This window comes from Herpailurus yagouaroundi, unplaced genomic scaffold (assembly GCF_014898765.1).
Source record: "Herpailurus yagouaroundi ecotype Mexico unplaced genomic scaffold, PumYag 196, whole genome shotgun sequence".
Taxonomy (NCBI): Eukaryota; Metazoa; Chordata; class Mammalia; order Carnivora; family Felidae; genus Herpailurus; species Herpailurus yagouaroundi.
The window spans coordinates 10,631,069-10,649,744 of record NW_024412427.1 but is presented as its reverse complement, the minus strand read 5'-3'; the positions used below and the strand labels follow the sequence as shown (position 1 = coordinate 10,649,744).

The window sequence follows — 18,676 nt, the reverse complement described above, 5'->3', positions numbered from 1 at the left end:
TTTAATACAATATATGCATTTGTTAAAAAAGTAAAAGTAATCTAGATGTATCAACAAGGAATGATCTCTAAGGCATATTCAGTGAAAAGGTACATGGCATATTTCTATCTGTGTAAAGAAAAAAGGTGGATGTAAACATGCATATGTTATGCTGGTTAAATGGACTCCAAGATCCCGCCTTTCCCACTGCAACTCCATCAGATCATGTAATGGAAAACAATAACGATGGCACGCACAGCAGCCCCAGCTGCTTTCACACCCTTTCTCAGGCCTGCTGTCAAGAATGAGGAGATGTGACAGAAATGTCCAGTGGAGAAACAGTTGTTGCCAATGGCTATTACCACACAGCCTGGAAAGACACTCTCCACTTTATTTTAAGTAGTATAACATTTCACAGCAAATTGGAAGCTCAGTACCCGATACCTTAACACTCCCCTTGGAAAATTCAGCTTGGCAGAATCTGAAGTTTGTCTCATTCACTCTAAGTCTCTCTTGTCTCTCCACCCCACCCTTAGAAAACAAATACTCCAGCAACTGAAGTACCTTATTTGACTTATACCTCAGAATGAGCTTGCTTTGCCAGTTCCAGAGAAAAATGGCCACCTCTCTGATCATTCCTACCTGAAGACCAGGCCAGTAGGCCTCTAGGGACTGGAAGACCGGCATGGACACAGTCCCCTTGTACATCTGCACCCACAGGTACCAGTCATCGAAGCGGGTGTAATTCCGAATGGCTTTGTTGTATTCTGCAAAGGAGATGCAAGAAGACACGTCGGTGATGAGGGAGATGAAAGGCAGGTCTTGACAACAGAAGCACGGCCTTACACTTTTTGCAAGACCATATTTTGGTGTAGCTTCAAAGCACCCTAGGATGCAAGAAGGCACAGAGGAAGGAGCATGGGTTCTGGAGCCAAACGTCCAGACTCAAATTCCAGCTCCAGCTTTACCACTTGCTAGCTGTGACCTTGGGCAAAGTTTTCCTTCTAACGTCTCAGTCTCATTATCTCTAAGGTGGGGAGAGTAATGATACACACCTCACAGGATTGCTCAATCCCATTCACTCAACAATACTCACTGCACATCTACTAGGTACAGGCACCTATGGGTGGCAAACAAGACAAAATCCAGCCCTCAGGGCATTTACATTCTAGTGGGAACTTGAACTTTTACCTTCCCTTAGAATGTAAATCCATGAAGGCCAGGACTTCGTTTTGTTTATTGTAGAATCCCCAGCACTAGGATACTGCATAATAAATATGCACAATAAGTTATTATCTTAACAAAGTACCAAATACACATGCAAATAAATGAGACAATCTCAAATAGTGTTGTAAGAATTAAATTAAAAAGTCCATGTTTGGTGCTTGGCACAGCACTTCACATAATGGTATTCAATAAATATCTGCTGAATAAATGAGTAGTTGCTATAATAATTATTAGGTAGGTGCCCAACAATTCCTCAATATCATTATTATTAGTGTCCAAGGGCCTAGAGGGTAAAATGCTTTTATTTGATGGGCATGAATCAACTACCTACCTCGTCCAAAGCATTGTGGGAAGCAGAAAGATGAATAAGGCATAGACACTGTGCTCGGTAGGAAGAGCTGTAACTGTGGATGACAGCTGACTGAGCAAAAGGTGCTGAAGGCCCTAAATTCTGAAGGAGGATCAAGCTACTTTGTGGGCAAGGTGACATTTCAGCTGGGCCTTGAAGGGTGAATAACATTTGGACACATCAAGACAGGAAAAAGGTATTCTTGACAAAGGAAACACATGTGCAATGGCCTGGAAATAAGAAATCCAGGGTCACATATGGAGAATGCAGCATAGTTCACTTGGCTCTTGCAGGAAGGCCTGAAGAGGTATAGTGGGCCTCAAGTAGGCAGTACAAGTCCATGGTGGTAGGGGCGCCCGGGTGGCTCAGTCAGTTAAGCGTCTGACTTCGACTCAGGTCATGATCTCACAGTTTGTGGGTTCAAGCCCCGTGTCGGGCTCTGTGCTGTTGGTTTGGAGCCTGGAGCCTGCTTCGGATTCTGTGTCTCCCTCTCTCTCCACCCCTCCCCGCCTCACGATCTGTCTCTGTCTCTCAAAAAATGAATAAACATTAAAAAAAAATTTAAAAAAAAAAAAAAGAAGTCCATGGTGGCTCTGAACGCAGACTCGTATACTCAGAACTGGTTCTGTAGGCACTTGGGAGCAACTGAAAGTTTATACACATGACAATGGGAAAAATCATGGCAAAGGCCTCCTTATCCCACCCTTTTTACCTAGGAACATGGCCATGAGCTTCTTATCCTGAAGTAGGATGGCTCCTTTCACCAGGTACTCAAAGTAGGAATCCACGCCAGCCCCAATGCCCGAGTCCTGGGCCACCCACTTTCCAGTGAGCACATCAATATGGTTGCCAACCTGAGAGAGAGAGAGAGAGAGAGAGAGAGAGAGAGAGAGAGAGAGAGACAGAGAGAGAAACTTAGTCCCAAAAGAGGGCTCAAGACCAAACAAGGATCTCTCCATACCCCTGACTGGCCAGTCAGATGCAAGGCAGGCACCCCAGTGCTCTCGGGAGACATGCAGGCTATTGGGGTGTGGGGTTGGAAGACCATAAACTCTTATCAGTATCAGTCACTGATTGAGAACTGCTCCAGGTAGCATTACATCTTGGAACTTCCAGCTAAAGGCATGCAGGGCAGGCTCCAGGCCAGAGAAGGCCCATAGGGAAAGAGACACTGTCAGAAGACAGGCTAGTGTGCACAGAGAAATGGTAGGGGTTGAGAGGATATGGGGTCCACTATGGTTCCAGTGCTGAAGAAAAACCTGCTTGTGTTGGACTTACTAAAGGAGTTACCGTAGGTCTCCAGAGTGGTATCTTCTTAAGGGATTTTCAAGAATTCCCCATATAAGTTTCACTTTCAAGCTTAGAACCAGACTTGCACAAACCATGTCTCTACCTGAATACTTTCAGACAACTCAGTCTTTGCAAGTCATAATGACTCACCGGAGGAAGTATTAATACATCAACATTACTGCTAAAGTAAACTGACGATCAGAGAGGTTGAGTGACTTGTCCAGGGTCACATAGTTTCGATGTAGCAAGGCCTGGGGTCAAAACCAATTCTGACTAAATCTAGTGCTATTTCCTGGACAGCTTTGGCTCCATTACTGTTAGTTTCACTGGATTATCTGATTTAAGAGCTGAAACCAACTTTAGAGATCATCTGGCCCAAAGCATGTTCAATTTCCATGGGTTAATAGGTATTGGAGAAGAAAGGGAAGCTCTGGGTTCAAATAAGCTTAGAAAACGTTGAGTTAAGCAAAGTTAAATAGATTTTACTTACCGTAGGATTTCACAATAACCTTTCACCTGTTTGTGTTCGTTATGATTCTCCAAAAAAAGGATGCAACAGTTGACCCTTTAACAATGCAAGTGTAGGGAGTGCTGAGCCCCACACAGTTGAAAATCTGCGTATAACTTCGGACAGTCTAAAACTTTAACTACTAATAGCCTGCTCGAGTGGAAACTTTACTGATAATATAAAAGTCAACTAACACATATTTTGTATGTTATATATATTACATACCGTATTCTTACAATAAAGTAAGCTAGAAAAAAGAAAATGTTTTGAAAAAAATCATATAGAAGAGAGAATATGTTTATAGAACTGTACTGTAAAAAATCTGTGTGTGAGTGGGCCCATGCAGTTCACAAACGTGTTTCTCAAGGGTCAACTGTATATTTAGTATTCCTCAGACTTAACTGACCAGGAATTACCTTTTCATACAATGGCCCACCATTCAACATGTCTCAGCACTGGTGTTCTAAGAAACACAGTTTAACAAACACAAATAGACCATGAAAATGAGGGTCAGATGGGCTGGCGATCTAAGGTTGCCATGTGAGTCAGGGGCATGAAGCCTACAACCTGCTTCCTAGAAGTCAGAGAAGTTCATGGAACCTAACCTCTACAACACAGCTCCCTTTCCCTGCCTGAGGATGTGCTCTCTCTCATGCTCTCTTCCCCTGTCCGAAACTTGAATTAGAGGCTTGGTTAACTTTCAGTGTCCTGATGCTAAGTCCTAGACCACTGCTGAGGTCACCCTAAGTGTCTCTTGGCTGGGCTGCAACTTGTTGCTCAGGGCCCCAAATCTTACAAGCAGGGGCTCAGGTGGCCGACTTGACTCAGATGGAAAGGGTGGCAGCCGACCTACCAGCCCAATATCTGACCGGCTCTCCCAGAGGCGCATGAGGGCCACTCTGGCCACATCTTCGAACACGGGGTCACCAGTGAGGCTGCTCAGGGTGGCAAATTCTACAATGAAGGTCCCGATCCCTGCTGTACAGGTGACAGGGGTTTCTCCCGGGTTCACGCCATGAAGCAGGTTCACCGTTCCATACGGCATGCCAGTGGGGGTCTGAAATGCTGAACAATCACAAAATTATGATCCCAGACAGGAGCAGGGACACAGGGATGGTTCAACACAGACCCAAGCCTGAGGCCTGAGCCAGCACTTCCCTCTTTATCTCCTGGATGATCTGCTAGAGACTGAGCCAGAGAAGGATACAGGTCATGACTGGAGGGTCCTTAGTGGCTACCTAACCCAGGTGTTATCAAGCACTGCTCGACGTGACTCTCTAGCCTATGATGAGGAGAAAAGCAGTGGGCTATGCTCCCGGCTGCCACACCCACGCACACTCACTTTAGCTAGAGTAGCTCTACTTTTATTTAATTCACACCATGCTCTCAGAGGCCAGCCAGGTAACTCAGTGTGAAGCAGGTGGGGTTGAAGCCACAGAAAGTGACGGGGCTGGGGCACACTGAAGAGCATGTTCCATTAGAATCCATTCGTACACTTTTCTGTTTTGGTTTTTTTTTTTGAGTTTTATTGAGATATAATTGTCATATAGCACAGTGTGAGTTTAAGGGGTATGGCATAATGACCTGACTTAACCTATATTGCGAGATGATGAACATAGTGAGTTAATATCCATTGCCTCGTATAGATACAAAAAGAAAAACTTCAGTTTTTTCCTTGCAATGAGAACTCTTAGGATTTACTCTCCTCGCAACTTTCAAATATATCACATGGCAGTGTTAGCTATAGTCATCATGTTGCATGTTACAGCCCCGGTACTTACTTATTACTGGAAGTGTATCTTTTGACCACTTTCATCCAATTTCCCCTCATATACTTTTCCAAGTGCAATTATAACCAAATGAAACCTATCTGCAGACCCTAAACAGCCCCAGAAGAGCCAGTTTGGGGTCCCTGCTCTAAATAGTTTAGGAGGAGGGGCACCTGGGTGGCTCAGTTGATAGAGCGTCTGACATCAGCTCAGGTCACGATCTCATGGTTCGTGAGTTCGAGCCCTGCATCAGGCTCTATGCTGACAGCTCGGAGCCTGGAGCCTGGAGCCTGCTTCTGATTCTATGTCTCCCTCTCTCTCTGCCCCACCCCTGCTCATGCTGTCTCTCTCTCTCAAAAATAAACATTAAAAAATAAACAAATAGTTTAGGGGGTAAACTATTTTTTTTTTTTTTTAAGAATATAAATCACTAAACTACTGATGTGGTCCAATCCTCAGTTTACAGGTAGGAAAAGTCATGCCTGTAAGAAGTGACTCAAAGGTCATACAGAAAGAGTCAAACAGAGCTGGAATGGGAATGCCTGCCATGCACCCACTCCTTTATGCTCTGCCCATCCCACCCTGGTGCCTTCTGATTCAAGGCAAGGAACTGGACAAACAGCCAAAGGCAGAGATTTCCTCTCTAGGCCAAAAGGTCAAATAACCCCAGAGCAGCCTGTGCGTCACCAAACTGTGAACAAAGTTATCAAAACTTCCAAGAACTGTAAGGTCTGGCTACTCTTGTAAGTGATAAATTTGCTGAGTGGCAGGCACCAATGGCAAGGAAGGAGAATGCAAGTCACAACCAAGAAGGGCTCAAAGAATATTTCAGAAAAGTCAGGCAGTGTTAAAAAGAGGGGGAGTGACAGGGGCGCCTGGGTGGCCCAGTCGGTTAAACATCCGACTTCAGCTCAGGTCATAATCTCACGGTTTGTGGGTTTGAGCCCCACGTCAGGCTCTGTGCTGACAGCTCAGAGCCTGGAGCCTGCTTCAGATTCTGTGTCTCCCTCTCTCTCTGCCCCTCCCCCACTCATGCTCTGTCTCTGTCTCTCTCAAAAATAAATAAACACGAAAAAAAAAAGTTAAAAAAAAAAAAAAGGAGGGGGAGTGACAAAATCCTATTTCTTTACCTGAATGGCAGATACCCTGGGGCTTGCTCCAATATGTACTTTCCAGTATGTACATTTCTCAATACAAAATGTTTTTTAATGATTCAAAAAAAAAAAAAAAAAAGGAGCAACTAAGCAGTGTGCTCTATGGATGACTCACACAGGATATGATGTTTGGAAGGAGACACTCAGGCCATGAGCCGTGAGCCGTGAGTGGATCTGAACCCAGCTCACTCACTGTCCTCCACTCATCTCCAGAAAGGGAGAACCGTGATGGCCCAGAGGCTGGTGAAAGCACAGAGTGATGTGTTTGGGTGTGAACAGCCCCAGAGTCTCCACCACGCCCTGAAGAGAACACAGTGTCCAGCTGATGCTATCGAGCCCAGCTGCTGCCCCACCAGACAAACACGCTGAGGCTTGACCTGCTGCCCTGGACACAGCTTAGCTCCAAAATGTGTCCCTCCCATTTCAGTGGCGTTTGAGGTTCTCCAGGCACTTTCTCCTTTCTGACCTCATTTTCTGCCTCCCAAAAAGCCAATGTGGCATGCAAGCAGGAATTATGAATCCCTTTTCAGAGATGGGAAAACTGAGCCAAGGAGAGAAGAATGGCTTGGTCAAGACATTGGCTAGTTCAGAACTGGGGGCTCCTAATGTGCAGCTCAAGGCTTTTCTCTGGAACCCTTTTATTCCAGCAGTGTGTGGGCCTGAGAGGGGGCAAAAGGGCTCACTCAAATAGGAACAAGAATCTTCCACCCACCAGGCTGGCCTTCAGCCCTCTCCTGCAAACAGTAATGAGGTCAGCTCATCCATCCTGGGCCATGGTCTGACAAGCCCTCAAAATGCCCAGGACTCTCCTGACTTCCATGGTGGGTGGCCAGAGGTAGAAATACTAACTGTTTGGATGAGGAACAGAAGAAAATAGCTCGGCATTGCCACTCTTGTCCCCAGCAAGAGAAGCAGGATCCAGTGGACTGCATTTCTCCCGCAGGTCAGTGTGGGTCTTACCTGGGAGGAGTTTTCGGGCTGCCTCCTCAGCCATCCTCAGGAGAGGTCCAGAGCAGGGCCATCCGGCCTCTACTTCCACTCCAGCCTTCTTTGATAGCAGGTGAGCAGACAGAAGCCCTCCTACCACTACAGATGGCACAAAACACAAGTGTCAGAGTCCCAAGGACCAGTTTTTCTCTTGTGTCAATTAAACCTACATACTCTGTTGAGCGGCTTGCTGGGAAGGGGCTAGAGCCACCTAGTGAAAGAATCCCTTAATCCCACATATTGGTGCAGTGTTAAGTTCACACATTCTCTTCTTGGTGGGTCACAAAAACAATGGCTATCACTTTTTTTTAAAGTCCCTACTGTATACCAAGCACTAGGTACTACTGCCTCTTCAAATGAAGATACTGAGGTTCAGAGAGGTAAAGTGACTTGCCCTGGGTCATCCATCTAGTAAGTGGTAGGGCCAGGTCTGTCTGACTACAAAGCCTGTGCTCATTCCACTCAGTCACTCTGTCTCCCAATCCCCCTAAGACCTGGGGTGAGGGGCAGAGTAGTTATTACCTTCATTGTATTAATTAACCTATTTGAATTTATTACACAATACTTAGGACTTGTAAAAAGCCATAAATGTTCTGTATCTGGAAATATGGCTAAATAGATATCCTGAATGGCCCTCTCATTGCAAAAAAATCTTGTGACCTTGAGCTTCAGCTTTCCCCTCCTCTTGGCAGAGGGGGAACAAGAGACAAAGGCAGGACCTACCAAAGTGGAGAGTCTGATAAAAGATAACCTCCATAAAGTTGGGATCTGAAAGAATTATATACTCTGTGTAAGGATGGATCAGAATAAACCCTACCCACCTCCCCTAGCATACAGTTAAGGAAAACTGCAGGCCTCAAATCTTGATGCCAAATAAAGGGAAGAAAAACAAACAAACAAACAAATCTCCACTAAGAATTAGTAACTACAGGATGGTACTAAGGTTTACAACCTGAATTCATACCAACTAAGTAGTCCAGGAAAACTCAAACCTTTAGCATAAGTCAGTTTTTGGTAGACAATGCCTCCAGCCACATGGAAGAAGTAAACAAAAACTCTAGCTGAAAGAATTCACCTTCAATCTAGGCCTCAAAGAAGCCCAGGGATAAAGTCTAGGGAATGAGTGCACATTAAAATCTAAATAAATCACAAGACATACGAAGAAACAAAGCATTAGGAGTACGAGCCAGCAAAAATGACAGTAGAACAAGACTTACCAACATATCAAATACTGGAACTATCGGACACAGAATACAAAATAATTATGTAGAAACGTTTAAAGAAATAAAAGAAAGGCTTGGAATAGATGAGTAAGTAGCAAGAAATTATAAAAATGACCAAGCCTAGGGCTGCCTGGGTGGCTCAGTCAGTTAAGCATCTGACTTTGGCTCAGGTCATACTCTGCGTCCCACTCTCTCAAAAAATGAATAAATGTTAAAAAAAATTTTTTTTTAATTACATAGGCATGTTTTTCTTTTTAAGTTTACTCACTTTTTAAAAAAATTTTTAAATTTTTTTTTATTTTTGAGAGAGAGAGACCGAGTGTGAGCAGGAGGGGCAGAGATAGAGGGAGACACAGAATCCAAAGCAGGCTCCAGGCTCTGAGCTGTCAGCACAAAGCCCGATGCAGGTCTCAAACTCACAGACAGTAAGACCATGACCTAAGCCAAAGTTGGACATTTAACCAACTAAGCCACTCAGGCACCCCAAGTTTACTTTTTTTTTTTTTTTTAAGTAATGTCTACACCCAACATGGAGCTCAAACTCATGACCCCGAGATCAAGAGTCACACACTCTTCTGAGCCAGCAGGGCATTTCTACATAGATAGGTTTATTAGCAAATAAAATATATCTGAAGAGAGAATTAGTGGACTTGAAAACAGATTTCAAAAAATTACCCAGAATGCAACACAGAGAAACAAATTTATTTTTAAAACATACCAAAGAGATTTGGAGGATATAGTAAGAAGGTATAACAAATATCTGGCTGGAGTTCTAAAAAGAGAAGAGGGAGGAAATGGGGAGAGGCAATACCTGAAGAGAAAATAGTTACGAACTTTTGAAAACTAATGAATGACACAAATTCTTAGATGCAGGAATCCCAAGCAAGATAATAAAAAGAAATCCACATTTATGCACATCACAGTAAAACTGCAGAACACCAAAGAAAAAAAAGATTTCAAAAGCAGAGTCTGTGTAATAATGATTGTTAAGGCTAAGTGGTGGGTAACCCAGTTTATTATATATATTTTCTCTACTTTTATATATTTTTTTAAAACTTCCATAATAAAAGTTTTTAAAATGAAGGAACAGCCAGCATAAATAAAACCAATCATCTGCAAGGTAACAATTAGATTGACAGATTACTTCTTAATAATGACAATGAAATGAGAAGACAATGGAAAGATTTCTTCAGTGTGCTAAGAGAAAATACTATCAAGTTAGAACCATATGTCCTGCAACGTTATCCCTCAAAGACCAAACAAAGGCAGTGAGATAAAGACATTTTATATAGGGGCTCCTGGGTGGCTCAGTCGGTTAAGTGTCCAATTCTTGATGTAGGCTCAGGTCATGATCTCATGGTTTGTGAGATGGAACCTCGCATCAGCTCAGAGCCTGCTTGCGATTCTCTCTCCCTCCCTCTCTGTACCTCTCTCCCCCACAGCCCCCTCTCAAAATAAGTAAATAAGCTTAAAAAAAAAAAAAAAGACATTTTATACAAACAAAAGCTGAGAAAATCTTCCAAGAACACATGTGCACTAGAGGACATTCTAAAGGAAGTACTTCAGATAGAAGGAAAGGGATCACAGATGTAAAGTCTGAGACACAGGTAGGAAAGATGGCCAAAGAAATAAATATAGAAATATACAAGTAAATATAGAAATAAATCTAAAACGTCAAATGTATAGAACAGCAATAATGTATGGAGGGCTTAAGACAAAAAACTAAAATACGTAATCTATAGCATGTGGGTCAGGATATTCTCAGAGCCAGGTTTTGTACTATTCAGGAAAATAAAGATTTTCATTAATTCTGTAATGTTTGTTAAATTTGTAATGTTTGTTAAGTTTTCCAGGAAACTATTTAAAAAGTCAGATACTGAGCATAGTCATTAATAAGAGGAAAATGGATAAGGGGGAGAAAAGTCAACCTAAAGAAGGCGCACACACACACACACACAAAAGAGGATGAAAAGAACACAGAGAAGATGGGACAAATAGCACAAAATAAAACCACAGAAATGAATGCAAATACCTAAGTTATTATAGTAAATGTAAATGGATTAAATGCTTGAGTTAAAAGATCGTCAGAATGGGTAAACAAACAAAATATATAATTTATAAAAGATATATCTGATCATAAAAATACAGAAAGATTGAAAGTAAAAGAGTAGAAAAAGATACCAGTCAAATGTCAACCAAAAGAAAGCTGGTATAATTATATAAATATATATAATTATATACATATGATATGAATATACCAGCATATATGTATACATGTACATATGCTGGTATATTCATATCAACAATAAAGAAATATTCATATCAGCAACAAAGGTATAAGGTATAACAAAGGTATATGGCAATCTTAGCTTACAGAAGATAAATTGGGCTCTGAAGAAAATTTGAGGCCAGCAGTGAGCATGGCCTCAAACTCCCATCTGATCCCTAAACCAGGATTTTATATCATGCTGTCTTTGTTCTTTAATTTTTTAAAAAACTGTTATCACATGTCTGTAATACAAGTTTCATCGCAAAATACGTACAAAATAAAGATGAGCAAAATGAGGGAGCAAAAAATAACAGCCTCCAGAAGTGACAGTTTGTTAAGCCACTGGTGGTCTAGGAGTTCACTACAAATAAGGGTTGTAGTAGCTTTATGAGAATCACTGGAAACCTACTAAAAATATTGATTCTAGGACCCAACCCAGAAATCCAAATTCATTAGGTTTAGACTGAAACCTAGACAATTCAACTTTTATTTATTTATTTATTTATTTATTTATTTTAAATTGTATTTATTTTTGAGAGAGACAGAGCTAGAATGCAAGTGGGTTAAGGGCAGAGAGAGAGGGAGACACAGAAGCAGAAGCAGGCTCCAGACTCTGAGCTGTCAGCACAGAGCCCGACGTGGGGCTCGAACTCACAAGCTGTGAGATCATGACCTAAGCCAAAGTCAGATGCTCAACCAACTGAGCCACCCAGGTGCCCCACAATTCAACTTTTTAAAAGGTCCCAAATAGTTCTGATGGGCAGCAAGTTTTGGAAACTAATGCCCTAGACTTGCACTACATAATATAATCATGAACCGTGAACCACGTCACTATTTAAATTTAAATTTGTTAAAATTAAATGAAATTAAATATTCAGTTCCTCAGTTGCAGTAGACACATTTCAAATGTTCACTAGCCAGGTGCAGCTACTGGCTACAACACTGGACAACACAGACATAAAATATTTCCGTCATCACAGAAAGTTCTATTGGGTAGCGCTTCTTAGGCAATAAGTTCCAAGAAGGCGAGGATTACATCTTTCTTGTTCATGGCTGTATGCCTAGCACCAAATACATGTTAAATATGTGAGTAATTCTGGCACATCTCTTTCCAGTCTCTTCTCTGCCCCCTGCTCATGTCTGAAGCTGATGGGGGATCCTGAGACCTCCACACCCCACCCTCTAGGAGGAAAAAAGATCTCTCTTCAGTCACTGGTTTTGGCCAAGTGCCCTGGCAGGGTTGACCCTTAAGATTCTATTTACCACCTCTTGGTTTACACAGAGGCAAAAACTCCACACTCTTTTCTTCCAAAACCCCAGCAGGCAGCCCTCACCTCGGATGTTGGTTTCAAACACGGAGGCATTCACATCAATATCAAAGTCTACGTTGTCCTGGAGCACTTCCACCACTCTTTGGAATTCTGAGACATTCCCCAAAATCTGGAAGAGAAGAAGGTCTTGATAGTGAGGCTCTCTGAGGCTTGAAGGCACTGAAGATCGAGAGTCTGGGATCCTATGCTGGTGTGGCCATCACTTATTCAACTAAGATCTATAGTTTCTGTTCTAGTACTGGTGACAGGAGAAGGAAACAGTGAGATCTAGAAACCACGGAGACCCAATACCAAGAGACTGGTTAAGTCAATTCTTAGTTACCAATTCAAGAGTCCTTATGTACCCATTTAATGGAAACAAGAGAGACTGTAGACTGCATAGTTTTGACATTTGCAGCAGATATCTGTTGTTTTTAAACTTCTCTGGTCACATTCATCCTTGTGGAAAACACTACAGGTGGGTTGGCCCAACACAGATTCCCAATCTCCTTTATCCTGGTAGGTTCCCAATGTGGTGGCTGAAAATCCAGATACTTGCTTTCTCAGCCTCCTTTGCTGCTAGAGGTGAATGTGTTACCCAGCCAATGCTAAGCCTTGAGAAGTCTACTGGGGGCACTTCTGGGGAAAGTTTCTGTTTTCCTAATAAAAAGGGACAGATACCGCTGGCATGGTGTTTACTCTTCTTCTTTCTGCCTTGAAAGCAGACTTTACTTCTAGAGCTGTGGCAGCCATTTTAGACCATGAGGTACTAAGCATCAGAATGAAAGCCAATACCCTAATGATAGTAGAATGGAAAGATACAAAGAGCTTGGGTCTCTGACGGCATCACTGAACAGCCAACCCAATGCTAGAGATTACCTCCAGACTTTCTTTCACTCGAGAAAATTAAACCCTTTTCATTTAAACCACCAGCCAAATGCAATTCTGATATCTTTTATTCTGATAGTAGTGCCTCAATTTGAGATATCACTCTTTTTCCACAGTCATTCTTGCAGTTTGGGAGAGGCTGGCCCCAGTCCTTCAGTAGCAAGAATGGGTACTTGATCTGGACCACTGGACTGTATCCCTTGGTCAGTGCCTGGTTCAGGAATGAGTGTGTGACCCAAGCCAGATCAATGAGACTCAACTTTGGGAATTAATTCAAAAGGGCTGATTCCTCCCCCACACACAGGTTCCTGACTGAGTGGGAAGTAAGTTTGGAACTACTGATGGCTACTCTGCCAGCATAAGGAGCGCCTGAGAACACAGCTAACAAAGAAGGCAGAGATAGGAGATGGAAAGATTCATGAAGACTTGTTCATATGCCTGGATCCAACTGATTCTGAGGCCAGCCTTTACCTGGACTTTTTAGTTATCTGACTCAGTAAATTCCCTTCTTTGTCTATATTGGTTTGAACAAGGAACCAAAACAATCCTGTCTCAGCATTCAAGGCCCTCGATGTTTGGACTCAAACTACCTTTCTGACCATGTCTCTCGCTGTTCATCTTCATCTAACCTATCTTCATCTACTTCAGGAAAACTATAACCACTATTTTCCACTTTCTTGCCTTCAGACATGCTCTTTCCTTTACCAGAAATCCCTCCATCCTATGTCTGCCCATTTCCAAATCCAATCTATCTTTGACTGTCTAAATGTCATGTCTCTAGGAAGCCTTTGATCCCTCCAGCTAAAAGGAACCCTCTTCGCCCGTTAAAAGACTCCAGTAACTTTATCCACACAACTTTTAGGGCACCTATTTCTTTCCACATGAAGAGAATCTTGCCTGGGAAGGAGCCTCATTCTTTCCTGCATTCCCCCAGGGTGCCAAGCGCAGCCCATGAAGCAATTACTCAATGTTTACTGAATGATTACATGAATCTTTTTCCACACTGCAGTTAGTAATCTTCTCAAAACAGAAATCTGAGCATTTCCTGCCCTCTACTTCAAATATTTCAGTGGCTTTCCATTGCTGTTAAATTAGAAATCAAAATCCTTAACACAGTGAACAAGGGCTTCCATCATCTGGTCCCCAACCAGACCCCCGGCTCCACTTTTCTTCCTGAATTTCCTTCTCCACCTCCCAGACATAATGGCCCCGCTTCAATTCACTGCCTTTGCCACACTCTCTCCTGCCATAAGGCCCTTGTACAGGCTGTACAGGCTGTTCCCTCTGCCTGGAACACTCTGTCCTCCCTCACTTCCCTAGTTGACACTTGCTTCTCTTTCAGATCCCAACTTCAGTGTCATTCTCTCTCCCTTCTCTCTCTGCCCCTCCCCTACTCTCACTCTCTCTCTCTCTCTCTCAAAATAAATTAAGAAAAAATTTAAAAAGAAAAATTATATCTTCAAGGTGATCATAATCATGTAAATACTATTAATATATCAAAAGGAGAAGGGGTGACAGACCAGAAATAGTGAAATATGGATAAAGTTGTTAAATCCTCTCTTGTGGCCTTTTTAAGGAGGATGATTAAGACTTGGAGTCCTACAGAATTAAACTCAAGTCCTAGCTCTGCCACTTCATAGCTGTGGACCCTGGCCAAGCCATTTTACCTCTTCTCAAAATTTATTTTGAGAGAGGCAGAGACAGCATGCGTGGGGAAAGAGCAGAGAAAGAGGAAGACAGAGAATCGCAAGCAGGCTCTGCAATGTCAGTGCTGAGTCCAATGTGGGGCTCAAACCCACGAAACCGAGATCATGACCTGAGCCGAAACCAAGAGTCAGACTCTTAACCAACAAAGCTACCCAGGCGCCCCTGCCATTTTACCTTTCTAAGCAATAGATTTCCTGACTCGAAGAAGGAGTAAAGGATGTACCTTATGGGGTTGTTAGAAGGGTTAAACAAGATAATACACACAAAGTGCTTAGCACAAGCCCTACACATAACACACTAACTAGTTACTGCTATTTTTATCACTGAACATGTCCAATTAGAATGTAAGCCTCTGAAGGGGCACCTGGGTGGCTCAGTCAGTTAAGCACCTGGGTCTTGATCTCAGCTCAGGTCATGATCTCAGAGTTCGTGAAATCAAGCCCTGCAGTGGGCTCCGCGCTGACAGTGTGGTGCCTGCTTAGGATTCTCTCTCTCCCTCAGCCCCTCCCCTGAGCATGCATGCACACACTCACTCACTCACTCTCTCTAAAATAAATAAACTTAAAAAAAAAAAAACCACCACATTTATGTTTAGAATGTAAGCCTCTGAAAACAAGGAGGGTCTCAAAGTCTCTGTATACCCCAGAGAGTTCTACAGGCCTATCACAGTTCTGTGTTCATGACAGGTGTTCTGTAAACATCTGCTAAATAAATGACCCTGAATACATTTGGAATTCATCATTTCCCTCTATCTAGCTGGGCGACCAAAATCTGAAGCTCTGGAATACGGAGATGAAAATAAAAGGCCCAAGTGAAGAACTTGTTTTTCGCCCACAGTCAAGCTGCCAAAAGAGGAAGGATATTGGTTGCACAACCATGGTGAGGTAAAGGAACAATCAAGACACTTACCAGCAAGGTGTCCAGGGCATCAATTAGCGTCAGAGAAAAACTGTAAAAGGACAGAAATTCCAGCTGCTTAGTAAGAAAATCAAACACAAGCTATGAAGGTTGCCCCAGATCAGATACCCCCAAAACTAGTAAGTGAGGCACAATGATGACTCTTCCCGTCCCAGTTTCCAGTCACAACAGAGAAACCCTAGTGAAAATTACCAAGAAGCTCTGACCCATTTAATGCACTTGGGAGGATGGGCTGATGTAGCTCAACTGTGGTTAAACATATCACCTATATTCACTGGCGTTCTTCTCTGCCATGGGGAGGCAGTATAAGATTGTGGCTAAGAGCACAGGCTTTTCCACATCTAGGAATTTATCTCAATGTGCACAGAGCTGTATGCTTGAGAATGCTCATGGCTGTACTGTTTAGAAAAGCAAAAAGCTAGAAATAACACAAACATATACCAGTTGAAGAGTGATTAAATTGTAGTACATTTAAACAGAGCAAAACTATGAAGTTGTAACAAAAAATTGTTATCTATTGTTCTATGGGCTAATATTAAAATATTCAAATTATATTGTTAAATGAAAAAAGACGAAGGATAGAATAGGCAGTGAGGTATGTTTCTATCTGCATTTTCAAAAAGAGATATATAGACAAAAAGCAGATTAGCAGTTGTTTGGGCCAGTGGTGGTGGAGGAATGAACTACAAAGCAGCACAGAGAACTTTTTAGGATGACAGAAATGTTCTCTATCTTGACTGTGATAGTGGTTACTAGATGCTTCAAATGGGCACATTTTATTACATGTAAGTTATGACTTTAAAGAGTTAATTTAAAAAGATACACATACACATATGATGGTAGAAACCAAAAATATTCTGGGGAGGATACACAAGAAAGTTAATAGTGGTTGGAGTTCTAGGGTATGTAAGAGACTTACTTTATTGTATATGATTTTTTACTGTTTGAATTTGCCTTTTGCTTATATATATTTTCCAACTAAAAAGAAAAAAAAAAAAGGAAAGAAAACCAACACACATTTTGTTGATTACTTAACTTCTCCAATCCTTAGCATACTCATTTGTAAAATGGACAAAATAACACTTAACCCCTAGGGGTGTTGAGAGAATTAAATGAGAAGACACAAGTAAAATGCTTAGCACAGTGTTTAATCAATGTCAGCCTCAGCTAAACGCAATGATCTTTCACTCAGCAAGGAACAAGACAGAGAATTCCACCTCATAAGTTTTTATTCTAGTGGAAGTAAGAAAAACAAACTAGTAGCAAGTGAAAATGATAGCATCAGAGAGTGAGAAGTGCTAATAAATAAAAAAATAAAATAAAATAAAAGGGGTGATTTGTGAGAGTGACCTGTAGGGGGTGGGTAGTTAAGGGAGCTAATATTTAGGTGACATTTTGAGCTGAAATCTCAAGAAGCAGTCAGTAATGTGAGGGTAATGGGGGAAGTGTGTTTCAGTTACACTAACAAATGCTCTGAAGAGTTACATCCCCTCCTGGGCCAGTTTAAACAATTACAAAATGAAGGGGTTGGGTCTTCTGATTTCTTGGAAACCTTCCTCGACAGCCTAGGACTCCAGAGGTTTGTCCAAGTCCCCAGGCTGGTGCCTGGTACTGTCATGGTTGGAGCTCAAAGGTCCAGTCCACCAGGCTAACCCAGGCTTTTTCCACAGTGGGATCCAACTTTCCAGGAGGCTGGGTGGATCCTGGTGGATTGGAGGGAACGTAGCCTCACCCTCGCTAGCTTTTCTGGAATTGGCGAAGAGACCGTGAAGCCACCGGCCCCAGGTGACCCGCCCGCCTAGGAACCGTACTGCCAGACCCCAGCCGCCCCCTTGCTCCTCCACTCGCACTACCTGCCCCAGGTGTCGTGCCCGTCACAGGTGAGAGGTCGCAGCTCGTCGTAGGGAAAGGCATTCTCGAGGTAGCTGTCGTAGGCGTGGTAGAACATGGCCTTGACTCGCTCCCTGGTGCGGGGTATGAAAAATGAGGCAGGGGAAAGGACAAGAATAGGGCGGAAAATGGGAATAACCACCTGAGCCCAGTGGCGGGGTCTGAGCAGGTCGGGGTGTCGGAGGGGAGGGGCGGGGGAGTCCTAGAACGTTGGGAAAGGAAAGGGACCGGGTCTGCGCTTCCCCTTCCCCAACTCTGGAAGGGATAGGAGCCTGACCCCTTTCACCTGTAGTGGGCGGGGTCGGGCGCGGTGCCACCTGGACCTGGCGCACCATGGTGCAGGGGCAGCAGCGCGCACAGGAGGCCGAGCGGGACAAGCAGCCGGAAAGGCATAGAGCCCGTGTCCTGTCAGCGCCGCCGCCGCGGTAGCAGCCACCGCCACCCGCTCATCCTGGGAGCCTCTGCGGGTTGTTCCGGGAATCCGCGCCACTGCGCCTGCGCGCCGGGGGAAAAAAAAAAAACCACACACAAAGTCACCCACTTCCGGACTACAAGTCCCAGAATACAATGGGAGGCGGAACGTCGGCAAAGAGTATCTTGGGACAGTCTGAAGTGGAAATCAACGTGGCTGAAAAACAGTGACTACTACAGATACTATGATTAATGTTTTAGTAACAGCATTTGTTAAGCGCTTATTGTGTACTAAGACTGTATTGAATACTTTAAATACATTATTTTTTTTCAACCTCCTTATAGACAAAGACAGGACAACAGGGACTCAATGTTGAGTGGACGTATATAAAGAATGGATGAATAATGTTCAGACATTACCATTATTAGGCATGTTGAGTTTCCCAAGGCAGTTCCCTGATGATTGTGTGAGGTACAACTTACTTCCAATTATTTGTCCTAAGCTGCTACTCCATATTTCCAGAAATCCCTTTAAGTTCTACGAATTGATGAATTCTTGTCATTTCTTTCCTCCCATTTCGGATGAGGTCACATAAGTATGGTCTCTTAAGTCTCCATCCCAACTCAGAAGCTTCCTTCTCCCAAACCCCTGGATCATCTCAGTGGTAGCAGGCATTTAGAGCATCCCAGATGAGAATGAAGACCCTGGGGCGCTATAGCTTTGAGAGGTTTGAGACCAATTTTTCCATTTGTCTTTTGGCAATATCCCAGATTTTGGTCAGTTCCCAGACTATGGT

At 43.1% G+C, this 18,676-nt stretch overlaps 1 protein-coding gene across 3 annotated transcripts in view; it reads right to left on the bottom strand.

The window, feature by feature from the left end:
• The window catches only part of EDEM2 (ER degradation enhancing alpha-mannosidase like protein 2), a 31,449-nt gene extending 13,486 nt beyond the window's left edge, over positions 1-17,963 (bottom strand). Inside the window, exons 1-9 of one of the 3 annotated variants that reach the window (XM_040447238.1) lie at positions 17,755-17,963; positions 17,432-17,542; positions 15,570-15,609; positions 12,090-12,195; positions 7,987-8,031; positions 7,237-7,362; positions 4,207-4,418; positions 2,268-2,409; positions 622-746 (exon numbers count right to left, since the gene is read on the bottom strand). In XM_040447238.1, the coding sequence (XP_040303172.1) occupies positions 622-746; positions 2,268-2,409; positions 4,207-4,418; positions 7,237-7,362; positions 7,987-8,031; positions 12,090-12,195; positions 15,570-15,609; positions 17,432-17,542; positions 17,755-17,861 (1,014 nt within the window). In that variant the 5' untranslated portion in view covers positions 17,862-17,963. The remainder of the gene's footprint in view (positions 1-621; positions 747-2,267; positions 2,410-4,206; positions 4,419-7,236; positions 7,363-7,986; positions 8,032-12,089; positions 12,196-15,569; positions 15,610-17,431; positions 17,543-17,754) is intronic. The other 2 variants (XM_040447239.1, XM_040447240.1) reach the window with 2 other exon arrangements.
• Positions 17,964-18,676: the final 713 nt, after the last annotated feature.